Source organism: Dromaius novaehollandiae, chromosome 23 (genome assembly GCF_036370855.1).
Source record: "Dromaius novaehollandiae isolate bDroNov1 chromosome 23, bDroNov1.hap1, whole genome shotgun sequence".
Lineage (NCBI taxonomy): Eukaryota > Metazoa > Chordata > Aves > Casuariiformes > Dromaiidae > Dromaius > Dromaius novaehollandiae.
Window position 1 is genome coordinate 3,737,419 of NC_088120.1, and position 22,150 is coordinate 3,759,568.

The 22,150-nt window shown below is 52.1% G+C and overlaps 3 protein-coding genes across 4 annotated transcripts; 1 reads left to right on the plus strand and 2 right to left on the minus strand.

Moving 5' to 3' along the window:
- XKR8 (XK related 8) lies at positions 1-5,456 on the minus strand. Its single transcript, XM_064524911.1, has 3 exons — positions 5,091-5,456; positions 1,964-2,160; positions 1-1,108 (listed from the first exon to the last, which is right to left on the minus strand). The coding sequence occupies exons 1-3, from the start codon at positions 5,384-5,386 to the stop codon at positions 369-371; spliced, it is 1,233 nt and encodes a 410-aa protein (XP_064380981.1). The 5' UTR covers positions 5,387-5,456; the 3' UTR covers positions 1-368.
- A 1,434-nt stretch (positions 5,457-6,890) lies between these two features.
- Positions 6,891-16,211, minus strand: SMPDL3B (sphingomyelin phosphodiesterase acid like 3B). Of its 2 annotated transcripts, XR_003259526.2 has the most exons (9): positions 16,027-16,211; positions 15,729-15,942; positions 13,801-13,898; positions 13,084-13,227; positions 12,306-12,478; positions 11,967-12,147; positions 10,560-10,693; positions 8,492-9,412; positions 6,891-8,376 (listed from the first exon to the last, which is right to left on the minus strand). XR_003259526.2 is itself a non-coding variant. In XM_026102505.2 (8 exons), exons 1-8 carry the CDS (start codon positions 16,076-16,078, stop codon positions 9,041-9,043), a joined length of 1,368 nt encoding a protein of 455 aa, XP_025958290.2. In that variant the 5' UTR covers positions 16,079-16,211; the 3' UTR covers positions 6,891-9,040. The 2 variants fall into 2 exon arrangements, 1 of the variants encoding a protein (XP_025958290.2); XM_026102505.2 differs by having other exon boundaries at positions 6,891-9,412.
- A 115-nt stretch (positions 16,212-16,326) lies between these two features.
- On the plus strand, positions 16,327-21,689 carry RPA2 (replication protein A2). Its single transcript, XM_064524915.1, has 9 exons — positions 16,327-16,466; positions 16,657-16,769; positions 16,849-16,950; positions 17,066-17,179; positions 18,256-18,330; positions 19,226-19,339; positions 19,654-19,764; positions 20,194-20,288; positions 21,045-21,689. The coding sequence occupies exons 1-9, from the start codon at positions 16,451-16,453 to the stop codon at positions 21,127-21,129; spliced, it is 825 nt and encodes a 274-aa protein (XP_064380985.1). The 5' UTR covers positions 16,327-16,450; the 3' UTR covers positions 21,130-21,689.
- The last annotated feature ends 461 nt before the right edge of the window (positions 21,690-22,150 follow it).

Consider the following 22,150-nt stretch of genomic DNA (forward strand, 5'->3'; position numbering starts at 1 on the left):
TAAAGGACAAACAGAGTTGCATTTTTTTTCTGGAAAAGACTAATAATAAATAATGAGAGAGGTTAACATAATTGTGCTTCACAATGTGCTGAGTCCACCATTAACAAACTGGATCTTCCAGGCTGCATAGCAGCAAGAGCCTTGCCATGGGTCGTGGGACACTGGGCATTTGCAAGTCATCCAAGCTTTTTACCCGGCCCCGCCAACCTCCCATCACTGCATCAGGCTACATAGCACTGACCTGCTCAAAACAGCAGCCCAAGGCACTAAGCAAAGGCATCGCGAGCAAGACCGGCAAACGTTGCCCCAGCACATTAAACCACGTCAGCGAAGCACAGATCTTCCCTGCGGATCCGAAGCACCTGGACTCAGACAGCAGTGTCAGCAGCAGCACTTCCATTGAGCAAGCTCTGCTCGCTCTGCAAAGAGATTGCAAACTGCGTCTGGGCCAGCCACCGCATTCGCCTGTTCACAACAGCTGGTGCTGAGCCATGGCGAAAGTCCAGCCCGTCGGTCCCTCCACTGGCATCCACGTCGTCGTACCCGCCTTGCTGCTGCGCCCGCACATTGGGATGCAGCCACTTGTAGTAGATGAGTCTCAACACAAGCCCCAAAACATAGCAGGGCAGGGCAGCAGCAACCACTGGGATGAGGTACAAGTACTCATCGGAGGGCGAACGGCACCAGAGCCAGGACACAGCCAGCAGAATGCTGTCCACCAGGATAAAGCCATGGTAGATGATACTGCGGTACAGCGTTCTCCCCTTTGCCACGTTGAACCAGCTGAAGTAGAGGATCACGGCCACCATGGCTCTGTAGAGCTGCTCAGGGCCAGGCGACTCCATGAAGTCTGTCCCCTGCATGTTGACCCAGAAGAACATGGCCAGCCACACAAGTGGGAAGTGCACGGCAACACCGTATGGCCAGAGCAAGGCAAAGAGGGCAACCACGAGGATGCGGGGGCAGATGAGGAAGAGGTTCCACAGGAAGTAGATGAAGGAAGAACATAGGCTCAACTCGTACTTGTCCTGCAAAAAGGAGCGCAGGGACTGGTGATAGTCCAACAGGGACCAGGTCACACACAGGACGGCAGTGCAGATCCCCACTCCTGCAAACACAGTAGAACAGACTGAGCAGGGGCTCACACTGTGCTAGCCTTGCTCCTAATTCCTCCCCTGCCAGACATAGCTAAAAAGAGCTGTCCGCCAGCCAGGAAAGCTGCTGCTTCAGAGGGTCAGAGCATCAGCATCTCTGTCTCCTATTCTGTCCCTGGTTTCCTGCTGTTCTCATGGAGGAGGTTGATGCTGCTCTGTTCCCAGCGGATGTCTCCCCTTACCAAGCTTAGTTGGACCAGGAGATGAGGAGGAGGCAACGGGACTGAGTGGCACTGCAGAGACCACTGCCCTTGCCACTGCCCATTTCATCGCAGTGACACTTGCTTAGAAGGCTCTTTCCCAACCCTGAATGGGCACCAAAGCACTTCCCTTCCTCATCAGGCTTTGCTCCACTCTCCATGTGTGTCCACAACAGCATCTCCCAGGCATCAGAGTGCCCGGCTTCCCAGTGCAGCATCCTGACTTCTCTCCTGACCTTTGGGCCTTGGCCACACGTATGGGGTGCAGGACCACTCTATGAGGGGTTCTCTTCAGGCAGGACCTCCCTTGGGAGAGGTAGGGAAATGACCACAGAGGTCCCCCAGCTTCTACTTCCCTCCTGGGACCAGCACAGTCCACCAGGGCATGTCGGTGTAGGACAAGGGTCCACTCTCTGGTGCACCACATCAAGGAAGAGAGCGATGTGGAGAAGAACGATGCTTGAGAACCTCAAGCAAGGGCAGAAGAACAGCGTCCTGCTGGGTAAAGCACGGCCCACGGCCACCCAGCGAGATCTCTCCCATCCTAGCCTGCTTTGACCCTGAGCTTGCGCCCTTGAAATTCCCCTCCCTTGGTCCCTGATCACTTACCTTGGGAAGGATCTGCCTTGTTTGTCCGCAGGATAACATAGATGAGCAAGGTGAGCTGTGGGGCATTCTCCAGGAAAGTCTCGAAGAGACGCAGCATGCTGATGTCATGGGAAAGGAAGGCCATGTGGTCTTGCTCCTGCTCGGATGTGGTCTTTGCCCAGCACAGCTTCCAGCCCATTTTCAGAGCACGGAGACACCTGTACGGAGATACGGCCCCTAGTGAGGAGCTGCTCCAGGTCAGGAGCTAACCAGCAGCAACGCAATGGTCCCATCAGTTATTACATGCAGCTGTGGCAGGACACAGGGCTGCACAACTGGACTGCTCCCAAACGGCCTCCGTTCTGGACCGTGCCAACCCGGGCACGCCAGCGAGCAGGAGGAGTTCACTAACGGGAGTTCACTTATACAATGCGGGGGAAAAAAAAAAAAAAAAAAAACACTCAGAGACTGATTTCCTCCTCTCCAATTTAAACTGCTCCGAGTTTATTTTAAAACTATTCCCCTGCCCCAGTTTCAAGCCAAACCCTGCAGCTGTCATGTAACGTGCAATGCTGGATGAAGTCCAGCGGTGATAATCAAGTGGAGCCCGAAGTGAAAGCAACGCTTCTTCCCTTCACGCGGGAAGGTTGGGCATGACACAGAAAACCAGCTTCCCAGAAATGACCAAAAGAGATGAGAACGAAACAAGGTTTATGGTCTGCTCAGCCTAAGTCTTGGAAGCTGGTTAAACAGAGCACCTTCATTTGCTGGGAGAAGGGATAGAAACAGGCACTGTTTTAGCGTAAAAAAGAAAGGAATCATGTAATCCTGGCATTTCCCTTCCCTGTCACTGCCTGCCCTGCCGGGAGGGAAGGGGACACCAGGAGATCACAGCGGGATCCTGCAGTTCCCCTCGCGGAGGCGGCAACACGAGGATGTTACGTCCTCAGCGCGCGCATCGCGGCTGCTGCGACGGCGTGGCCGTCCCCGTCCGGCGACGCCTCGTTTCGGGACACTCGCCAGCTCCGGCCAAAGCTTTGACGCTCTGCAGGTAGCCACAACGCCCGTTCCACACGGCGAGAGCTAGGGGTTTTCGCAGGAAGGTTCCCAGCTACAGCAGCACCAGAAAGAGTTGGGAGCGAGAACCACCTTTCCGGCCCCTTTCTGTGAACACTTTTCCTTGCATCTTTTTCCGTGGAAACCCGACCACGGCGTGAGCTGTGCAGAATCGCTGCCTGCGGGGGGGAGCGGGGCGAGGGGCCGGGACGCGGGCGGGACAGGGCTGCTTCACCCTCGGCTGCAGGGCCCAGAGCCTCTGCCAGGGAGGAGGAAAAGCGGCAGCGACCGCAGGAGCCCGCGGAGCTCTCCCGGCTCGTGGAAGGGCAGGGATCCAGGGGGCTGCAGATGTCCCACGTGGGACGGCCACAGCTTTGGGACAGAGGGGACGGGGGACAGCCTAGGTGGGGGGGGCAGGGGGCGAAGAGGGGACAGGGGACAGCCTGGGCTGGGGGGAGGGGTAAGAGGGGACAGGGGACAGCCTGGGCTGGGGGGGGGGAGGGGGGGAAGAGGGGACAGGGGACAGCCTGGGCTGGGGGGAGGGGTAAGAGGGGACAGGGGACAGCCTGGGCTGGGGGGGGCAGGGGGGGAAGAGGGGACAGGGGACAGCCTGGGCTGGGGGGGGCAGGGGGGGAAGAGGGGACAGGGGACAGCCTGGGCTGGGGGGGGCAGGGGGGGAAGAGGGGACAGGGGACAGCCTGGGCTTGGGGGGGGGGAGGGAAGAGGGGACAGGGGACAGCCTGGGCTGGGGGGGGCAGGGGGGGAAGAGGGGACAGGGGACAGCCTGGGCTGGGGGGGGCAGGAGGGAAGAGGGGACAGGGGACAGCCTGGGCTTGGGGGGGGGGGAGGGAAGAGGGGACAGGGGACAGCCTGGGCTGGGGGGGGCAGGAGGGAAGAGGGGACAGGGGACAGCCTGGGCTGGGGGGGGCAGGGGGGGAAGAGGGGACGGGGGACAGCCTGGGCTGGGGGGGGCAGGAGGGAAGAGGGGACGGGGGACAGCCTGGGCTGGGGGGGGGAGGGAAGAGGGGACAGGGGACAGCCTGGGCTGGGGGGGGCAGGAGGGAAGAGGGGACAGGGGACAGCCTGGGCTGGGGGGGGCAGGAGGGAAGAGGGGACAGGGGACAGCCTGGGCTGGGGGGGGGGAGGGAAGAGGGGACAGGGGACAGCCTGGGCTGGGGGGGGCAGGGGGGGAAGAGGGGACGGGGGACAGCCTGGGCTGGGGGGGGCAGGAGGGAAGAGGGGACGGGGGACAGCCTGGGCTGGGGGGGGGCAGGGGGGGAAGAGGGGACAGGGGACAGCCTGGGCTGGGGGGAGGGGTAAGAGGGGACAGGGGACAGCCTGGGCTGGGGGGGGGAGGGAAGAGGGGACAGGGGACAGCCTGGGCTGGGGGGGGGAGGGAAGAGGGGACAGGGGACAGCCTGGGCTGGGGGGGGGAGGGAAGAGGGGACGGGGGACAGCCTGGGCTGGGGGGGGGAGGGGGGAAGAGGGGACAGGGGACACAGCCTGGGCTGGGGGGCAGGGGGGAAGAGGGGACGGGGGACAGCCTGGGCTGGGGGGGGGAGGGGGGAAGAGGGGACGGGGGACAGCCTGGGCTGGGGGGGGCAGGGGGGGAAGAGGGGACAGGGGACACAGCCTGGGCTGGGGGGGGGAGGGAAGAGGGGACGGGGGACAACCTGGGCTGGGGGGCAGGGGGGAAGAGGGGACAGGGGACAACCTGGGCTGGGGGGGGGAGGGAAGAGGGGACAGGGGACAGCCTGGGCTGGGGGGGGGGAGGGAAGAGGGGACAGGGGACAGCCTGGGCTTGGGGGGGGGGGAGGGAAGAGGGGACAGGGGACAGCCTGGGCTGGGGGGGGGAGGGAAGAGGGGACAGGGGACAGCCTGGGCTTGGGGGGGGGGGGAGGGAAGAGGGGACAGGGGACAGCCTGGGCTGGGGGGAGGGAAGAGGGGACAGGGGACAGCCTGGGCTTGGGGGGGGGGGGAGGGAAGAGGGGACAGGGGACAGCCTGGGCTGGGGGGGGGAGGGAAGAGGGGACAGGGGACACAGCCTGGGCTGGGGGGGGGGGTCACAGGGGACAGGGACGGCGGCCCCTACCTGTAGACGTAGCCGAGCTGCAGGACGTGGAGGAGGGCGAGCGCGCGGCGCGACAGCCCCGGCCCCAGCGCCGGCGGGTCGGTGCGGTGCCACAGCCAGCTGCAGGCGTGCGTGGCCAGCGAGGCGGCCGCGAGCAGCGCCAGCACCAGCGCGGCCCAGCCGGGGTGCCCGGCCCGCGCGTACCCCACCGCCAGCCACACGTCGGCGCCCAGGTCCAGCACCGCCCCCGCCGCGCCCGCCGCCGCCAGCAGCAGCTCCAGCGGCCGGTACCGCGGCGGGCCGCCCCGCGCCGCCATAGCCCGGCCCCGCCAACGGCCCCGCGAGCTTCCCCGCCGCGCCCGGCCTCGGCCCCGCCCCCGGCCTGGCCCCACTGCGCCGCGCCCGGCCTCGGCCCCGCCCCTCTGGCCCCGCCCCCGGCCTGGCCCCACTGCGCCCGGCCTCGGCCCCGCCCCTTGGCCCACCCCTGGCCCCGCCCCCGGCCTGGCCCCACTGCGCCGCGCCCGGCCTCGGCCCCGCCCCTCTGGCCCCGCCCCCGGCCTGGCCCCACAGCGCCAGGCCTCGGCCCCGCCCTTTTGGCCCCGCCCCCGGCCTGGCCCCACTGCGCCCGGCCTCGGCCCCGCCCCGCCGAACGCCCAGGCCCCGCCCCCTATCTCGGCCCCGCCCCATCTCGGCCCCGCCTTCACCCTCGGCTCGGCCCCGCCCCCGCTGCCGGCCCCGCCCAGGCGCACAGCGCCCCGCCCTTCGGGCCCCGCCCCCGCCGGTCCCAGCCCAGCTCGGCAGCACCCGGCGCCCCGCTTCTCCCCGTCCCGGCTGGGCCCTGCCCCGGTCCCTGCCCAGCGGTACAGCCCACGCAGGCCCAGCCGGCTGCCCAGCGCTCCGCACCCCTCGGGCTGCCTGCCAGCCCCTGCTCCCCTTGCCGGGCCTTGCCTGGCCGCACGGCACCCTGTGCCCCTGCCCGGTCACCCCTGCCCTGCAGGGCACGCACCCCCCCCGCAGGCCCTCCTCCCCCGTGCAGCACCCTCTGCCCTCCTGCAGCCCTGCCGCACCCGCTTCTGCCGGTCCCGAGCCAGCCACTGCCCCAGCTGGCTTCTCCCCAACCCTCGCTCTCCGCTTTAGGGCCTTTCTAAGGAGCCCAGCATCCAAAACACAGAGCTTAAACACACAGCAGCGTATCTAAGCCTGTTTCTTAGTAATGTTCTCCAAACGGAAACCAACCCACCAGCTGGCATCATTCCAGCTCGTCATCCTATTTTCACAGCCGCGTGCAACACTCCCCTCCTACGTCCCTGGAAACCACCCGGGCGGCACTACAGTAAGAGGCAAGAGGCGTTTTTACCATTCTCCAAGGACCAGCTCATCCCGAAAAACCCCTCCCAGCGCCTGATCCGCAACCTTCAGCCCAGTATTTTGTTTCTTTTCCTAGCTGTAGCCCCGGAGCACTCTGAGAGCCAGAAATAACGCACACAAATAGTTCACTTTGGCTTGGGTGACTCCAAATCCCCCACCAGTGAAAAAAATCAATGCCCTGAGTTAGGTATCCATGTGCAGGAGACACCAGCACCCAGGAGGAAGCGCTAACGAGGCAGAGCTGAGGGAGAGGGCTGGGAAGCTGAGCTGCGTCCCTTGGAGACAGGGTGGCCCCAGCGGGACCCCCCTGCCTTCGCTCAGGATTCCCCTTCCCCAGCCTCCCGCTGGAACGGGAGATCCGAGCCAAAACCCCAAAACAGTCCCTCAAAGCCTCTGGAACTACGGAGTTGTTCCCAACCCAGCGTGGAGGTGGTGAAGAGACGCGGCCACATACACAGTCAGGAAAGATTTATTACCAATGCTGACTAGCATTTTTTTGTGAACTTTGTAATCATTCACTCCCTTTAATTCGCACACATTGGCTGATTTACAATATATTTCTCAACGGAAACCATTTTTGCGTGCTGTCAACGCTTGGCCTGCAGAACTTCAGGGAGACTCATCGCCACCCACACAGCAAAACCAGTCAATTCTGCAACCTCCTAACGCCGCGGCATTTAACTTGAATATTTTCCTATAACAGTCATCCACGTGCGCTTCAGGAAACTGCTTTAAAACAAATCAGAGGATGAGCAGAAGCAAGAAACCTCCAGAGATGCTGCTTCGGGAACTGCCAATTTTGTAATCCTGATGCAAACAACAAGAAGATATCAGGGGCAGTGCAAAACTTAATACTACAGCCACCCCCCAGCACCAGCACCCTTAGCCCATTTGCCTCCGGGCCCTGCACTGGTAACCTGTGTTCTCAGTCAGCTGATTTGTGGGTCTAACATTCAATTTATTTCCAACAGACCATCCACTACAGCCCTACACACTGTCACCGGAGTGCTACTTCGCTCCATCCATCTCAGTTTCACCTTACCCATTAAGCTTCAGTAGAGAAGCTATAAATCAGCTCCCAGCCAGACATCTCCCTGGAAAAGAACAAGGATTTATACACTGTAGGTTTTTATGCCCAGAATACTAGACAGCTACATAATATCCTGGAAGCATGTACCCCACTACACAACACCAGGGAGGAAAGGTAGCACAGAAAGTATCTCCTATGGGAGACTGCTGTTCACAGCCAGCCAAAACAGAGTTTTAGCTGTGGAAACCAGGTCTGAGATGCGAGATGGCTGCTTCATGTTTTGAACGTGAAGGTTGGATCTTGAAACTTGAAGTTTTTAAACTGAGGTGCAGAGCAGCAGCTGGTTGTCCACAGTCATATAACAGTCTTCTATCTTCTGTCTGCTGAACAGCATTAGAGGTGAGGGCCATTCCTCTTGCACCCTTGTTTCTTTTCTGACATAACATACATAGTGCTTCTCTGGTAGGCCCAGGATCATAGCTGCACGTCAAAGCTGTGCTATTCAGCTCACAGGTGGCTGGCTTTATCCTCACTTCCACAGTCTTTTCCACTTTTCAGCTGTATAGACCTTTCTGGCAAAATGGTCTGCTGATAGCATGCAGGTGACTTGTGTAAGCAGTCTGGGACTGCACTAACACATTGGTGTCCTTAGGCTACACATCCTCCCACTTGCCTTGTAAGCTTGTGTTCTCCTCAGCCCACTGTCAGATCTCTGGGAGCCTGGGGCTGCCGTTCACGGACAATGCAAGTATTTCTTCTATGTCTCATTTACCTAAAAGAGTCCAATAACATCACTTTGTATCAGTTCCCTCATGGCTCTGAGAGAAGCTGGGAAGAGCCCAAGGCTGGCAAATAACTGAATTGTTATGTGCTTCACAGCAGTCAAGGTCAGCTTGCAATGCCCCAGCACTGCAAGAAAGGAAGAACATAAATGGATGTGAGTTAAAAGAGCAAAAAACGTGCTTGGGGAACAGTTGTTTGTGCCCAAGGCTTGAAAATCAGGTTTCTTGCCCTGGAACCTTACCTTGGGCACTGGCATGAGAAAGTCATGGCCCAAACTTGTAGAAGTTCATATACTGTCAGAGGAAGAACTAATCCTGCCTGGCTTTTCTCATAAGCTAAAGGCAAGGCAATACAAGATCACCAAAATCAATCCTTCCAGGTCTCCAGCTGCGTGGTCTTTTAAGAAAAGAAGCATGTGCTAACATGAGAAATGTATCTGGAGGCAGACTCGCAGCTCTCATACATTAGGAGGTCAAGTTAAAATCTAGGGAGAAGCCTGGCCTTGATCTGCTGAACTGTAAGACCACCTCAGAAGTCACAGTTGAAGAAAGAGAAACTCCCTGATGCAGAACATCTGCAGGCATGAGAAAGCTTCATGGCAATCACTGCCCTTTCCCAATACACCAAGCTTTACTAGAAGTGTTCAAATCAACACTGCAGAGCTTTTACTAAAAGCCACTAATTTTGTCTTGGTTTCCTAGTAAGTTCTCAGTACCAAAAGTATTCACAATTGCTGATTCAAATGTGCTGTGAAGCATGTCCTCTCTTCATTCACTTCTGTTTTAAGTCATTAGAGTGCTTTCTGGGGACTGAGGAATGTTAACAGCAAGCAGAACAGTAAAAGAAAAACACTGGTGATGGTAGAGGCAGAGCTGCTGGCTTCGATACACTCATTGTATCGTATAAAATCAACTTCCCTGATGGCACAAACATGGTCAATGCGGCAGGCCTCCTCACACAGGGTAAGGTCATATTTGACAGAGTTAAATTCATAATACTGCTGCAGATACTGTGCATCCTTCGATATCCTCTCCAGCACTGTTTGCATGGACTGGGCAGAGCCATCAGGGACTTGGAAAGCTTCTGTCAGCCTATACTCTTTCTCCCATATTGGGGACACCATATTGGCATGAGTTAGATTCAAATAGTAAGTCACCATATCCTGCAGGAAGAAAAAAACAGAACAAGGAGATTCAGGAAAGGATCAGCCCCTGAGTGAAGCAGTTCACTAGGATCTGATCAGCCCATTCTCCTAGGTGCTGGTGTGTAGCACAACAAAGTGCATTCAGCAGCAGGCAGCACGCGTGGTGGGAGGTGACCTCCCTCTCAAGAGATGCTTCCTACCAAGATGTGAACCTACGGACAGATGCCTCAAGTGAGAGCATCCAGCACTCGCTATAAAAGCAGTTTTATCCCATTTTACTATTTTATAAGTGTTTAAGCATTGGTTTTTCTCTGCTTGATTTTTATTTTGAAACATCAGGAATTTTGAGCCTGGCCTCCTCCAAAAATCACTCTGGTATTTATTATCAACACTGTCCTCTGGCAGAAGGGGCAGTTGGAGAAGTGTTACAGAATCGAGCAGTTATTTACTTAAGTGTGAACAAAATTGAAAACAAAAGCTTTGTAGAACTTATTTATTTAATCTCTTGCTCTTTTTCTCTCTGCCTTGCTTCACTAGCTCTCTAGCTTTCCACAGTATATTTTAGGACAGACAAGCATGCACTTCCTATGCTGCAAACACGTAAATACAGTATCTGCAGAGATGCTTTATCCATTGCAAACAAAGGCACGAGAACACCATCCTCCACCTTTTTGCAAATGAAAGACAAAGGAAATGGAAGCCTTCCCTGCAATTCAACTAACTTCTGATCACATTACAAAATGAATTAATTCAGAATGTAGGTGAGACCCAAGTAATTTTCTAGACAGCAAGAGTTTTTGAAGGGTGTTCAGCAAGGCTGTTAGTCCCCAAAGAGACTTCTGGAATCCACATTACCTGGATCGTAAAGCAAGTGTAAAAGGAGACTAGCTGAAGACATGAAGAACAAACAAGTCCGAACTCTCCTGCATTGCCCTGGGACTCATCCCAGCAGGAGGCTCAGGCCAGCTGAATGTGGTGTCATTGCCCTTACTGACGCTCTTTAAATCTTTGTGCTAGCCGCAAGACTGAAATATCTTGTTTTAGAACCTCTGCTATATAGCTTCTTGCCCCCCCCCCCACCCCGTAGTCCTGCTTGTTAAAACCACATGGAGGAATTAAAGCGTCCAACAGAGACCGCAGTACAAAGCATGATGGTGTCCCCTACCTTCACTTGAAGGGTGTCTGGATCATAATCAATCACCCGGATCCCAGGGTTGTTGGCTCCATTAGCCACTCCAGGTAATGTTGTTTTCCAGGGAGTCACTCCAGGGGCTAAGAACATGACGCTGACTGGAGAACCTTAATAGAAAGGCAAAACAAACCATGAGCGGGAGAGGCCTGGCTTGTAGCAGACCAGTCCACACTGCAATGAGCATCCTGGCCACTGATCACATTGCACCCACTGCTCACCAGATCTAGTTACAACAGAGCACGCATGAAGATCAGTGTGTTGAACAGCATCAGAGACTGAACGTGGGATTTCTCCAGCTAAAAGCAGGCCTTCTGCAGCTTGGCATAAGCAAAAGACTCCACAGTGAGGGTGAGCAAGAGAATCACCCTCAGTGAATGAGACCCAAAGAGGGCTACCCACAATGCCATTGTTGCTCCCTTATGTCTCACCTGAGGTCCAGAAACTATCAGTACGGATCAGGACGAATAGCAAGGCACTGAGAGAAGAAACTACAAAATTCGAGGAGAAGCAGGAAAGAGAACTGGAGCTCTAGGTCTGGGTGGGGAATCTCATCCACTGTTGTGGCTTGCGGACCAAAGCATTTTACAAGCCTTTTAGAAAGCAAGATGCAAAAGAGCCTTTTCTGGCTTCTCGGCTGTGTTAAAGAATAGTGCATTGAAACTGTCTAGAGATAGCTGCTTAGCACAACTTATATAAAACTTGCTTAGCATGAGTAGCTAAATTTGCTGAAGCCTTAGGCCGAGCGTGGGAAAAGTAATGAATCTTTACCTAGTTTAGTAAAAAATAGTGCCTCAGAGCTCGTTCAGGCTGGGAAGATAAGGAAGCCACACGCAGTCTGCGCTCCTGTGTCACCCACTCCGAAAGGGAAGACGTCAAAACAATTGAAAAATAAGACCTTGGGAGACAACCGCCAGACCCAACAAAAACAGAGGTACAACCTTCATCAGAGACCGCAAAAAACAAGAATAAGGAGAAAAACAGCTTACCTAAGAACGACGATGAGACCCAATGAGGAGCAGGAGACCCCAGACCAAAAACTTACTATTGGTCTAACTACCGCGTGAGGGGTGGGAAATGTAAGTTGAAAAAACTGTAATTGCCCAGGATTTGTTTATGTTAAGGTCCCTCTTTGGAGGCACCCAGCTCAAGCTGTAATTACGGCACGCGCGTGATTAAAATTTAATTATTTAATTTGTTTTGATTTGGCTCTGAACTTTACTTGGGGGAACCTAGGGTCGAGCCCTGTTATGGTGGCCAACAAGCCTAATTTCCATAACAGCTGTATTCAGCTAAAAGTCACGGAAAACCCTCTTCAACAATGATTTTTTGGGGGATTGAGCAGAACTATCATGCAAATACTGGGCTGGCCAGATTTGGTACCTGTATCACTGTAAAACATTCGAAAGCTGTCAGTGTGATGGTGTCCAAAAAACTGGCCAGCAATCACGCTGTGGTGCCTCTGCACAATTTTCAGGTATCGTTCATTAAAGTTACTCCGGAACCAGGGCTTGCTTCTCTTCTTCTCAAAGAAACCAGGAGGAACGTGCCCAGCAATGTAGACCTACAACACAAAGAGCTGTGCTGAATGCAGATCCCATGCTTCCTGAAGAGAGCATTAACTTGCTGGTCACAGAGCGGCATCAGGAGCGTCACTCTTCCAGGCTGGGAGAAGCCTGGAACAAAGGCTTTTTTTTTTCTCTTCTTCTCTTTTTTTTTTACCATTTCTTCTGCTTTTGAGGCATTGGTCAGAGTTTCTTCCAGCCATTGGAACTGCCCACCAGGATCTTCCTCATCAGCTGTCTCGTTATTCTGGTCATAGTACAGATTGGTATTGAGGACAATCATTCGCCCCCTTGTATTTGGGCTGGGCAGCTTCTCACTGTAGAAAGCACCTACAAAATGCAACCAGCAGGAGAAAGGTCTGGAGTTCTGGCCACATGGGCTGTGTCCCCAAATCCCTGTGCTTTAACCTCTCTCAGCTCTCCTTGGCAATAGCCACAGCAGATCACTATCTAGACAAGGTGTCAGCAGCTCTAACTGGTTACAGAGTAACCAGCAGCTCTGACCAACCCAGGACATGGATTTGGTGTGACTCTTCCCTGCATCTTCTTGTCCTGCATATGTCACTCAAGGTGAAGGGAGGCCCTGGGTGTTAAGAGCATGTACAGGACAGTCCAGGAACTGGGAAGCTATAGATAGCCATAGTGCTGGTCAACGCCAGCAGCCTTCTTGAGAGATCTTTATTTTCACTGAAGCTCACCATTCTCCGCGGAGACACTTTCCTATAACTCTAGGAAAGCAGGAGAGACTAAAGCATAAAGAAATCCCTTTTCTTGCATGCAGGAAAACTCGGTGCTAGGAATCATTTTTAAACTGGACTCTTCCTCTACAAACACTGTGGTTTGGGGAATAAAAGCAGGGACAGTTCATTCATGGTGACTCTCCTAACCACCCCCATCTTCCCAGTACACTGCTACACAGGCTAGTGGTGCCGCACCTGCTCTGAACAGAGGAACAGAAGCATCGTTCAGCCAGGAGCGCCACAGTTCGGCTGTTTGGTTGTAGATCCTGTGCTCCTTCCCTGGAAGCTGATTCTTGGGGTGGAAGTCATGATTGCCCATCACAGCATAGACTTTGGTTTCTAGAGACAGAGAAAAGGAAGCACAGAGGAATCCATTCAAACTTCAGAGTTCTTCAGCACCAATGCTCTTTCTGAGTCCATAAGTTCTCTAGAGAATAGCATGGCTTGAGAGCTTCATAAAAGGTTACCATCCACACTAAACCCCTGTGGTTGCATGGGCCGGGAACACAATACTGCAAAGACCATCTGTCCTCAGGGAAGCCACCCCAGAGCAAGACTGCCATGTCTTTATAGTCAGAGTTAGTGAGATTTCCTTGTCAATAATACTTCTTCCCTCACTGCTGAGATGGAGTAAGCATGAAGAAATTTTGCAGCCTTGTTTTGCATAATGAGTAGTTACAGAAATGTTCCTTCTCCCCTCTTCTGAGTGAATTAATCTGAAATAGCAATGGTGTGTCAGACATGTCTTGATTCAAATGGCCTGTAGAGCAACTAGGAAGAGGAAAAACTAGTTCTGATGTCTGCAGCATTTCAGTGCCTTTCCCCTTCCTCATTATATCATTTCTCCACAATTGTAAATTCTTCCCATGAGACTTTGTATTCCTCTCCCCTATTCATTCTCTCAAATCCTACCTGGAAATATCTGTTTTATCAGAGAAGTCAGATTTTCAATTATATGCAGAACCTGATTTTCTCCAAGCTGCTCATTGGGGACATGAGGAGTATCATCTCTAGAGAAAACAAACAAACACGAAAACAAACACACAAACAAACACAGCAGAGTCATCACCTATGACTAGCAGTGCATATGCTTAAAGGGCTAAGGCAGAGAACTTGGGTTTATGCCCTCCGTTCTCTTTTTGCCTTCTAGAAAACAAAGAGATGATCAAAACTTTTTGGGGCAGGAATCAGAACCCTGCTGACTGTCAAGGGCACTAACGGAGTTTCAAGGAATTGCTCATGGTAAAGACATGCTTGTGTATAGGTTTTTCAAGGTAGAATAAAGCAGAGCAGAAGAAATGGATCCTTATTGTACCTCAGTGTATTTAATAGGTGCTACAGATCACTGGTGATCTTGTGAGGAACAGTGTTTCACGGTCTGGTAGTAAATTTGACTAGCAATAGTGAAACAAAACTCTTTGTATTCAAGAGAGCAGCAAGATAACAACTCTTCCATTGAAAATGAAACAAATGGATGCCTCCAGCAAGGCAGTGATCCTTGAGATCTGCTTCTAAAAGTCTAGCAGACACACATTTCAATGCTTTCGCTAATACACTTTTGGCATCTCTAGACAATATTGGGGCAAGGATTACAAGTCCATTGGAGGATAAGATTAATATTCAGAAAGATTTTGAAGAACTGGGAGAAATGGTTTGAGAAAAAGAAAAACAAGACAGGAGTTTTAAGGATCAGCAATTATTTCTAAGTAGAAACAATCATCTGCACAAATAGAAAGTGGGAACAGTGGGTTAGTCAACAGCACTGCAGATCAGGATTGGGGGTTATAAAAGCTCACAGTGAACGCTGCGCTGTTAGAAGCAGCAGCAAACATTACAGGCGGATGTATGAACTTACAGAAATCAGGCAAAATAAATCTTTCCCTGTCTGCAAGTGCTATTGCGGCCTCCTGTAGAACAGGGCACCCGTTTCTGGACACCATACTATGAGAAAGCTCCATTTGGGGAGGTTCTTTATAATAATTTTAAAGAAAAATAGCCCCTTTTTGAAGCAAATCTTCCAGGTTCCTCTCTGTAGTTTGAAGAAACGGCACAAGCCTGTTTTCTGATGCCCTTCTCCTGGTGCCTCTACCAAGGCAAGGCTTCGTGTGCTAACAAAACGAGTACACTCCATTCCCCCAAACACTTTCAGGTATTCAGAATTTGTGTGAAGTCAGACAGGGCTGGCAACAGCTGAGGAGAAAGAAAGGATGGTGAACCCTAACGTTTTCCCTCATCTTACTTGGAGTTTCTCGGAGAATCCCTCATTGCTGGGGCTTGTTGGGAGCCCGGCCTCCCACTCCTTATGCCATCTCCCTTCTGCTTCACACAGCTCTACTAGGAGCCCCCATTTTGCACTTCAAGGCATTACCAAATCCCACCTCTCCAAAATGGTTACCTTATGGAGAACCCTGAATTTACCATGAACTCTTCACACCCAAGTCCTCCAGCTCCCCATTCCCTAATGAAGCCTCCCAGCCAAACACCAGCCATCCTCAAAGCACACTGGATCAAGCCGTACACCGAAAGCGTGAGTAATCACAGAACCGGTCTGGCCAATTTGGGGGGAATATCTGGTGTCTTTTCCTTCTCCGATAGCTGAGGACTCCCAACAACGCGAGCGCCGGTATTCCCCTCGCGGAACCGCAGCGAAATGATGGAAGGCGCGAGCCTCGAAGGACTCGGATTTCCTCATTTTTAAGTACCGCTTCGAGGCCACCCCCGTCTCTGCTTTCCCCCCCGGGGAAGGGCAGGGCAGCGCCCGGAGCCCCCTCGGCCGGGCGCCCGCTGCCTCCCGGGGCCGCGGCCCGCGCTCGGCCTCGGCGGCGCTGCCGGCTCCTCACCCGGTCCAAAGGATGAAGTCGGGCCGCGGCAGGAGGCTCCTCATGGCGCACACGGAGGAGTTCAGCAGGCGCCACGGCGCGTCGCAGACGTAGCTGCCCCAGGGCCCCGCGGCCGGCGCGGCCTGGGCGCCGCCCGAGGGACACACCTGCGAGGGCGCCGCCGCCGCGTCGTAGCCGGGGTCCCAGTGGAGGTCGGTGATGTGCCAGAAGCGCCCTGCCGCCGCCGGGAGAGACGCCGCAGCTCAGCGGGGCGGGCAGCAGTCACCCGCGGCCGCGACCACCCCCGGCGCCCCGTTACCTGTGAGGGCCGCGGAGAGCGGGCAGAGCAGGAGGAGCGCGAAGGGCTTCATGTCGCACAGCCTCCTCCGCCGCGCCGCACCTGTACCTCTACCTGTACCTCTGCCTGTACCTCTACCTCTGCCTGTACCTACACCCTGCCCCTCTGCCCGGCCCGGCCCGGCCCCTCTTCGCCCCGCCCCGCCCCGCCCCAGCTCACCTCAGCGGCGGCCGGGCTGCGCCAGCACTCAAAATGGCGCCGGCAGCTTCCCCACCGCTTCCCCCTCATTGGAAGGAGCCGGAGGAAAGAGGATTGTGATTGGCTGGCCGGCCGGAGCAGCGGACCTGCGGATTGGGCAGCTGGCGGCGGCGGCGGCGCGCGCGCGGAGGGGCTACGCGGGTGCTCCTGGTGCCTGTTGCCTGCCTCTGGGCCTGGCGCCGCCGCCATGTGGAGCGGGCAGGGTGCGGGCCCGGGGCGGCGCGGGGCGGCCGGGGAGCCGCCGCACTGGGGCCGGGGCCCGGGGGCAGCGCGGGGCGGGCCGTGCCGCCGGCGCGGGAGGAGCTGGGGCCGCTGCGTCCGGTGGCGGCGGCGGCGGGGGGCGGGTAGCGCGTCCCTGCCGCTGCCTCAGGGTCTCTCCTTCCCCTTCCGCAGGCACCTTCGATGGCGGCTACGGCAGCGTGGGCAGCTCGGGGCCCGCGGGCGGCTACATGCAGTCGCCGGGAGGCTTCGGCTCCCCCGCCGGCACCCAGGCCGAGAAGAAGCAGGTAGGCCGGGAGCGGGGCCTCGGCGGGGCGGGGCGGGCGCTGGGCCCGCAGCGCTGACGGCCCCGACGTGCCCTTGCAGAGAGCCCGCTCGCAGAACATCGTGCCCTGCACCGTGTCGCAGCTGCTGGCGGCCGAGCAGGTCGACGAAACCTTCCGCATCCGCGACGTGGAGATCTCCCAGGTAAGCGCCCGCCCAGGCCTCCGGGCACAGCCGCCGCGGCCCGAGCGGGAGCGATGCGGGCGACGCGGCCTGGCCTTGGCCTCCCCGCAGTGTCGCCTTCCCTCCCGCCGCGCAGGTCACCGTCATGGGGATCATCCGGCAAGCGGAGAAGGCGCCGACGAACATCCTCTACAAGGTAGACGACATGACGGCGGCCCCGATGGATGTCAGGCAGTGGGTTGATACCGATGTAAGCACCGGTGGGGGCCGCGGCGGAGCTTTCGGGTGGTTCTCGTAACGCTGCTTAGGAGAGCTGGAAAGGATGGATTTAACCTGTAGGCAAAGAACGGAAGAGCAGGAATCTAACTTTAGCTTGGTCCCACTTCATGTTTTAAATGGGGGGCGGGGGGGAACTCAGAACCCGGGTGCTCTTAGTCATTTCTAGTGATTCTTTATGATAAACACCCCATCACATTCTCTGTGTGTACTGTGTTTGTGTTTACCCCATTCATTACAAGCTTAATATCTTTTTGAAAAAATAATGTGGCTGTTTTGGAAAATATTTGGGGGATAACACACCTCTGAAAGCCAAGGAGACTGTCTCTGTGGCAGAGGTTACCAGCGTTGTCGTCTTCTGCTTTAAAATTCATACGTGGGTGTATGTTGAAGCATGCTGAATAATTTCTGAGATATTTAGAGGCGGCAGCTCAAATGTTACCTCATAACTGAATTGAGAGATGAGTCCTCAATACCCTTGTGTAGATGCATGGCTTCTGTAGTGATGGGAATTTTCACTGGATTTTCATGCTGATATAGCAAGCCTTTAAAGCTGGACCGTGTTGTTAAAAGCTTTTTGAAGGCAAACAGCTGAGTTCAGGTGAACAACCTGAAAGAGTAATTAAGCAAACTTTTAGTTGGCTTAACTACAAGTTTATAAATTTGAATTCTGTGTCTGTTTCCATACCTATGACCCAAGTTTTTTAGCTGAACACTTTCTTTTGATTACTTCATTTTCTTTTTTCCCCCCTTTTGGTGCTTTTTGAAGATTCCTCAGAAGTGGACAAAGACACCAGAGCACTATAATGCAACTGACTTTGACTGCCCTCAAATATGCAGTGTATTGAAACAAGAAGAATTTTTTTTCACTTTTCACCTACAGTTTTTCCATTTTTCACTTATAGTAACTGTTCTTATTGGACGTAGGAATGTACGGCTGTTGTGTTTGCTTGAGTTAAGCCTCCTTTCTCAAGTCACTTATTGTGATAATGGAGAAATGAAAATATGAATCAGCAAAACCTTGTTTTTTCCCCTTTTCCTTTCTTTAAGGAGGCAGGTGGTGAGAATGTTGTGGTACCTCCAGGAACTTACGTAAAAGTAGCTGGTCATCTTCGATCTTTCCAGGTAAAATCATGTTACTCACACATGATTCCTCAAGTAGTGAGGTTGGAGCAGTGGCTCCAAGGATTAGTGATCTTGTAAAGTGGTTAGTAGGGTCTTTTTAGAATATCCAGTTAATCATGATCTTTATTTGGCCTTTCCTTGAATGTTTTGCCAATGCTGTATGAATCACTTTAATTGATCCTAAATGCAAAGGACAGAAGATCCATTTAAAATGCCACTGTGGATCAGTACATTGTTTTCAGCTGAACAGTACTGGCCGCTGCGTTCTTGGATGTTTGTACCGTAGAGTTTAGACCTCATTCTGGTTACTGGGGGACACCTAATAAAGGGTAATAATATCATACAGTTGCATCATAATAGTCACTGTTCAGATAGTGATGTGTGTATTAAAGCAAAGTGCAGTTATTAGCCAGTCAGAAAAAGAAAACTGTATATATGTTTTTAAAGCTTCTCTTTTTGTCTTTACTGTATGAATTAATCTTCAAATTCACTACTCTAGTACTGAGAAAGGTAGTTTTTTAGCATAACTTTTTAGAAGCGTTGGAATGGGGCTTTTCATTTCATAGTGTGTGGGTTTTTTTCTTTGTTTTTTATTTTTGTGAGCAGCCAGTGCTGCCTTCTTGAACAGTGCTGTTGGTGTTATGTCAGTTACATGGGTAAAAAGCTGGGAGCCATCAATCTAAATTCTTATTCCATCTTATGAGAAGTTATTCTGTCTATACTATATTTCACAGTTGCATACAAAAACAAGCCCAAAAACTTGGGCACTAGTTACATGCAGACAAGCCCCCTACCCACCACTATCCTTGTTCCTAGAAATAATGATTGGATTGCATGTTAAGCGTGTTCCTGTTGGCTATGATTTAAACTTTTTTCTTTTTCTCTTCTCTGAAAGAATAAGAAAAGCTTGGTGGCGTTTAAGATCATGCCTCTAGAAAATATGAATGAATTTACCACACACATCCTAGAAATCGTCAATGCACATATGATCCTCAGAAAAAATCTTATGGTATGTACTTGGAGATCCTGACACCTTACACTGAATGAGGGGATTGTTGGTTATTACCCAGAGAGATGGACCTCTTCTTTCACTGGGGAAATCATATTCAGCTTGTGAGGCTGAAAAGCTTTAAATTTCTGGAGGGCTACAGTGGAGGTATGGTAGGAGTGCTGGCTTCCTTGTTGGGAAATTTTGCTGCAGTCAATTTCCAATTGTTTCTTTGGGGAATTTATTTTTAATTCTTATATGTCTGAAATAACATTGTCTTTCATCCCTCAGGTTTGAGGGCAGCCCATGTAACTGCAGCTCTCTTACTCTTTTAGTCAGCATCAAGAATGCCTCAGTCTGTTTCCTCTGCTGGGATAGGTGACATGGGGGGCTACGGAGGAGGTGGCAGCCTGCCAGTGAACGGACTCACAGCACATCAGAGTCAGGTAGGTTCAAACAACAAGCTGCTTCTCCTGGAACACAGCAGTCACAGTGGTTGCTGCTGTGACACAATATAGCACAAAGAAATGAAAGTTTAGGTGTGCTGTGAAAGCTGATAGTTCCTCCTAGACCTTCCTGTAACTGTCCATTGATGACAGACAAGTTTAGTTGTATACTAATGCTGGTTGTGTGGTGCTAGACTTACTGAAGACCAGAAGGTCTTAACTGGAATTTTGCTGCTCCTGTAAAAGGAGTTTGAGTCTTCTCGGTAAATGCAGCTAACATTTTGCAAACTAATGGAATGAAGATGTATGTGGTACTGTGAACGTATTGGGCAGAAGGAGAGGAGGAGAACCAATACTGGAAAATAGAGCGTAGTCTGCTGTACTCCTGAATAAGCTGCATACACTATCTTTAGATTCTTGTTCTTCCAGGTGCTGAACTTGATTAAGAACTGCCCTGTTGCAGAAGGTATGAGTCTTCAAGAGCTAAAATTTCAGCTCCACAATATCAGTATGGCAACAATCAAGTAAGTATATAGAAACAGAGGATGTATTGGTAATTCAGGCTGCCCTTCCTAGAGTCTGATAAAGGAAGGGAGGGAAATAGCGGGCTGGATGTTTACTTGTTAAACCACTCCAGTAATTTCAAACATTTCCGGTAGGGTGAGGTAGTGAGTCTGAGCTTTTGAAGTGTTTCAGTAGAACAGGTTAGGCTGAACCATTGTCATATGAAATGGTGATAAAATGCATTGCTCATTTGCAAAGCAAAACTGTTTAACACTTGAGTAACAAAATTACACGTACCTGGGAGTATTACAGTGCCTCAGCACTATGTGCTGTTGCCTGCATGAGTTTGAGGATTATCTTGCTTTCTTTGCATATTGGACAAAATTTGGGAATAGACTTATTTTTTTTTTCTTTGCTGTCTCATGTAATTTCTCTTCCTTGGAACCTAGAAAAAATGAAGTCTAAAGACAGAAAATTCCATTATCTTTCTGTGTTCTGTCCTCTTTGAAGCAGAGAGTCGTAGGCACTGCTCATATCTGGAAAATACAGACAGTGGTGGCCTTTCCTTCCATGGTAGGCAAAGGCTGAGAGCCATTGCCTGAGCATTTTACTTTACCTTTGGAGACTCTTTCTTTCTATTCCTGCTGAGCAGTGGAGCAAAATTCCCGTGGCAGATGCCAGAGAGAAACAGTAAGGATGGGGTCTGTAGACAGAAAATCCTGGAAAGAAAGGTGTTGACTTGAAGTAGTTACGACTGCTTTCTTTCTCCTTCCAAGGCAAGCAGTTGAATTCCTTAGCAGTGAAGGACATATCTATTCCACTGTGGATGATGATCACTATAAGTCTACAGATGCTGAGTGAAGCTATTTCCACCTGGATTTGGTTCTAGACAAATGCCTGTCTGTGCTTCAAGTTACCCTGCCAACCTTTGCAACGTGGAAGGTGATCTCTGCTCTTTCTAGCCCTTGAAAGTCACAGTTACTCTGTGAGTGCATACTTTGCTGAATTCAAGGACAAGCAAAATGTACAGAAATCTGTTGATTCAATTACCATGCTGCGGCCAGGTGATTGAAAACATAAACAGATATGGAAAAACTGAACTCTTCAAAGCTTCAGAGCCTTCAGTTTATTCTTTATGTTTCCTAGTAGAGTGCCTGGGTTAGAAAGGAGAACTTCTTTCTGATCTTGTCATGGGGAGGTTGTCTTTTGTTTCTAGAGTAGTTTCTCCTAACTCAGCTTTCATTCCATTTCATTCACAAAGTGGATAGCCAAGAGCAATGTTCCACTAATGTACAGTAATCAAGACTAGATTTTTAATGAGTTTAGTCTGTGTATTTAAACCTATATTTGTACTATAAGAGGATCTTGTTACTGAAGCTTTTGAATGTTTGCAATAAAACTTTACCTTGGGTAGTCTTGTATGTGTTTGTGGCTCTACAGGCTTTTGTTCTTTTTTTTAAAGCAGGAAAACCATCTACATTGATAAAACTTAGCCAGGTGGGTAAAAACACAACACGTGCTTTCACCTGAGTTACTTGTTTTTAACTGTATTTATTTTTTCTTTAGGCTTTGAAATAAGTTACTTTAAAAGATCAGACTAAAATTAATGTCTGGACACTAAGCAATTAAAGAATTCTGCTACTGAAAGGAGTTGCAAGTTGCATCCTTGGCTTCCAAATACAGCCAGAATCATTTTTGTTAATATTGCTTTTGTTAATAAAAGCACTTTAGCTTGAGCTAAAAAGAATTACATCCTGTGGAACAAGATATTTTTTTAAAAAAGCTATTTAAAAGAGATAATAAAAACACTGCAAGTTAGGGGAAAAAAAGTGTTGAAATTGGTGATGCATGTGTGATAACATTTACATTTCCTGTTTTCTGT

Excerpts from the sequence above, each read along its gene's own strand:
- XKR8 (XM_064524911.1), bottom strand. The coding sequence starts at position 5,386 with ATGGCGGCGCGGGGCGGCCCGCCGCGGTACCGGCCGCTGGAGCTGCTG. Across the intron at positions 2,161-5,090 it reads CAGCTCGGCTACGTCTACAG|GTGTCTCCGTGCTCTGAAAA; the intron begins GTAGGGGCCGCC and ends ATCTCCGTACAG. Across the intron at positions 1,109-1,963 it reads CAAGGCAGATCCTTCCCAAG|GAGTGGGGATCTGCACTGCC; the intron begins GTAAGTGATCAG and ends CTGTGTTTGCAG.
- SMPDL3B (XM_026102505.2), bottom strand. The coding sequence starts at position 16,078 with ATGAAGCCCTTCGCGCTCCTCCTGCTCTGCCCGCTCTCCGCGGCCCTC. Across the intron at positions 15,943-16,026 it reads GCTCTCCGCGGCCCTCACAG|GGCGCTTCTGGCACATCACC; the intron begins GTAACGGGGCGC and ends CGGCGGCGGCAG. Across the intron at positions 10,694-11,966 it reads AATGTTTTACAGTGATACAG|GTTCTCCAGTCAGCGTCATG; the intron begins GTACCAAATCTG and ends CTTTCTATTAAG.
- RPA2 (XM_064524915.1), top strand. Across the intron at positions 16,770-16,848 it reads CCCAGGCCGAGAAGAAGCAG|AGAGCCCGCTCGCAGAACAT; the intron begins GTAGGCCGGGAG and ends GTGCCCTTGCAG. Across the intron at positions 17,180-18,255 it reads GGCAGTGGGTTGATACCGAT|GAGGCAGGTGGTGAGAATGT; the intron begins GTAAGCACCGGT and ends CCTTTCTTTAAG.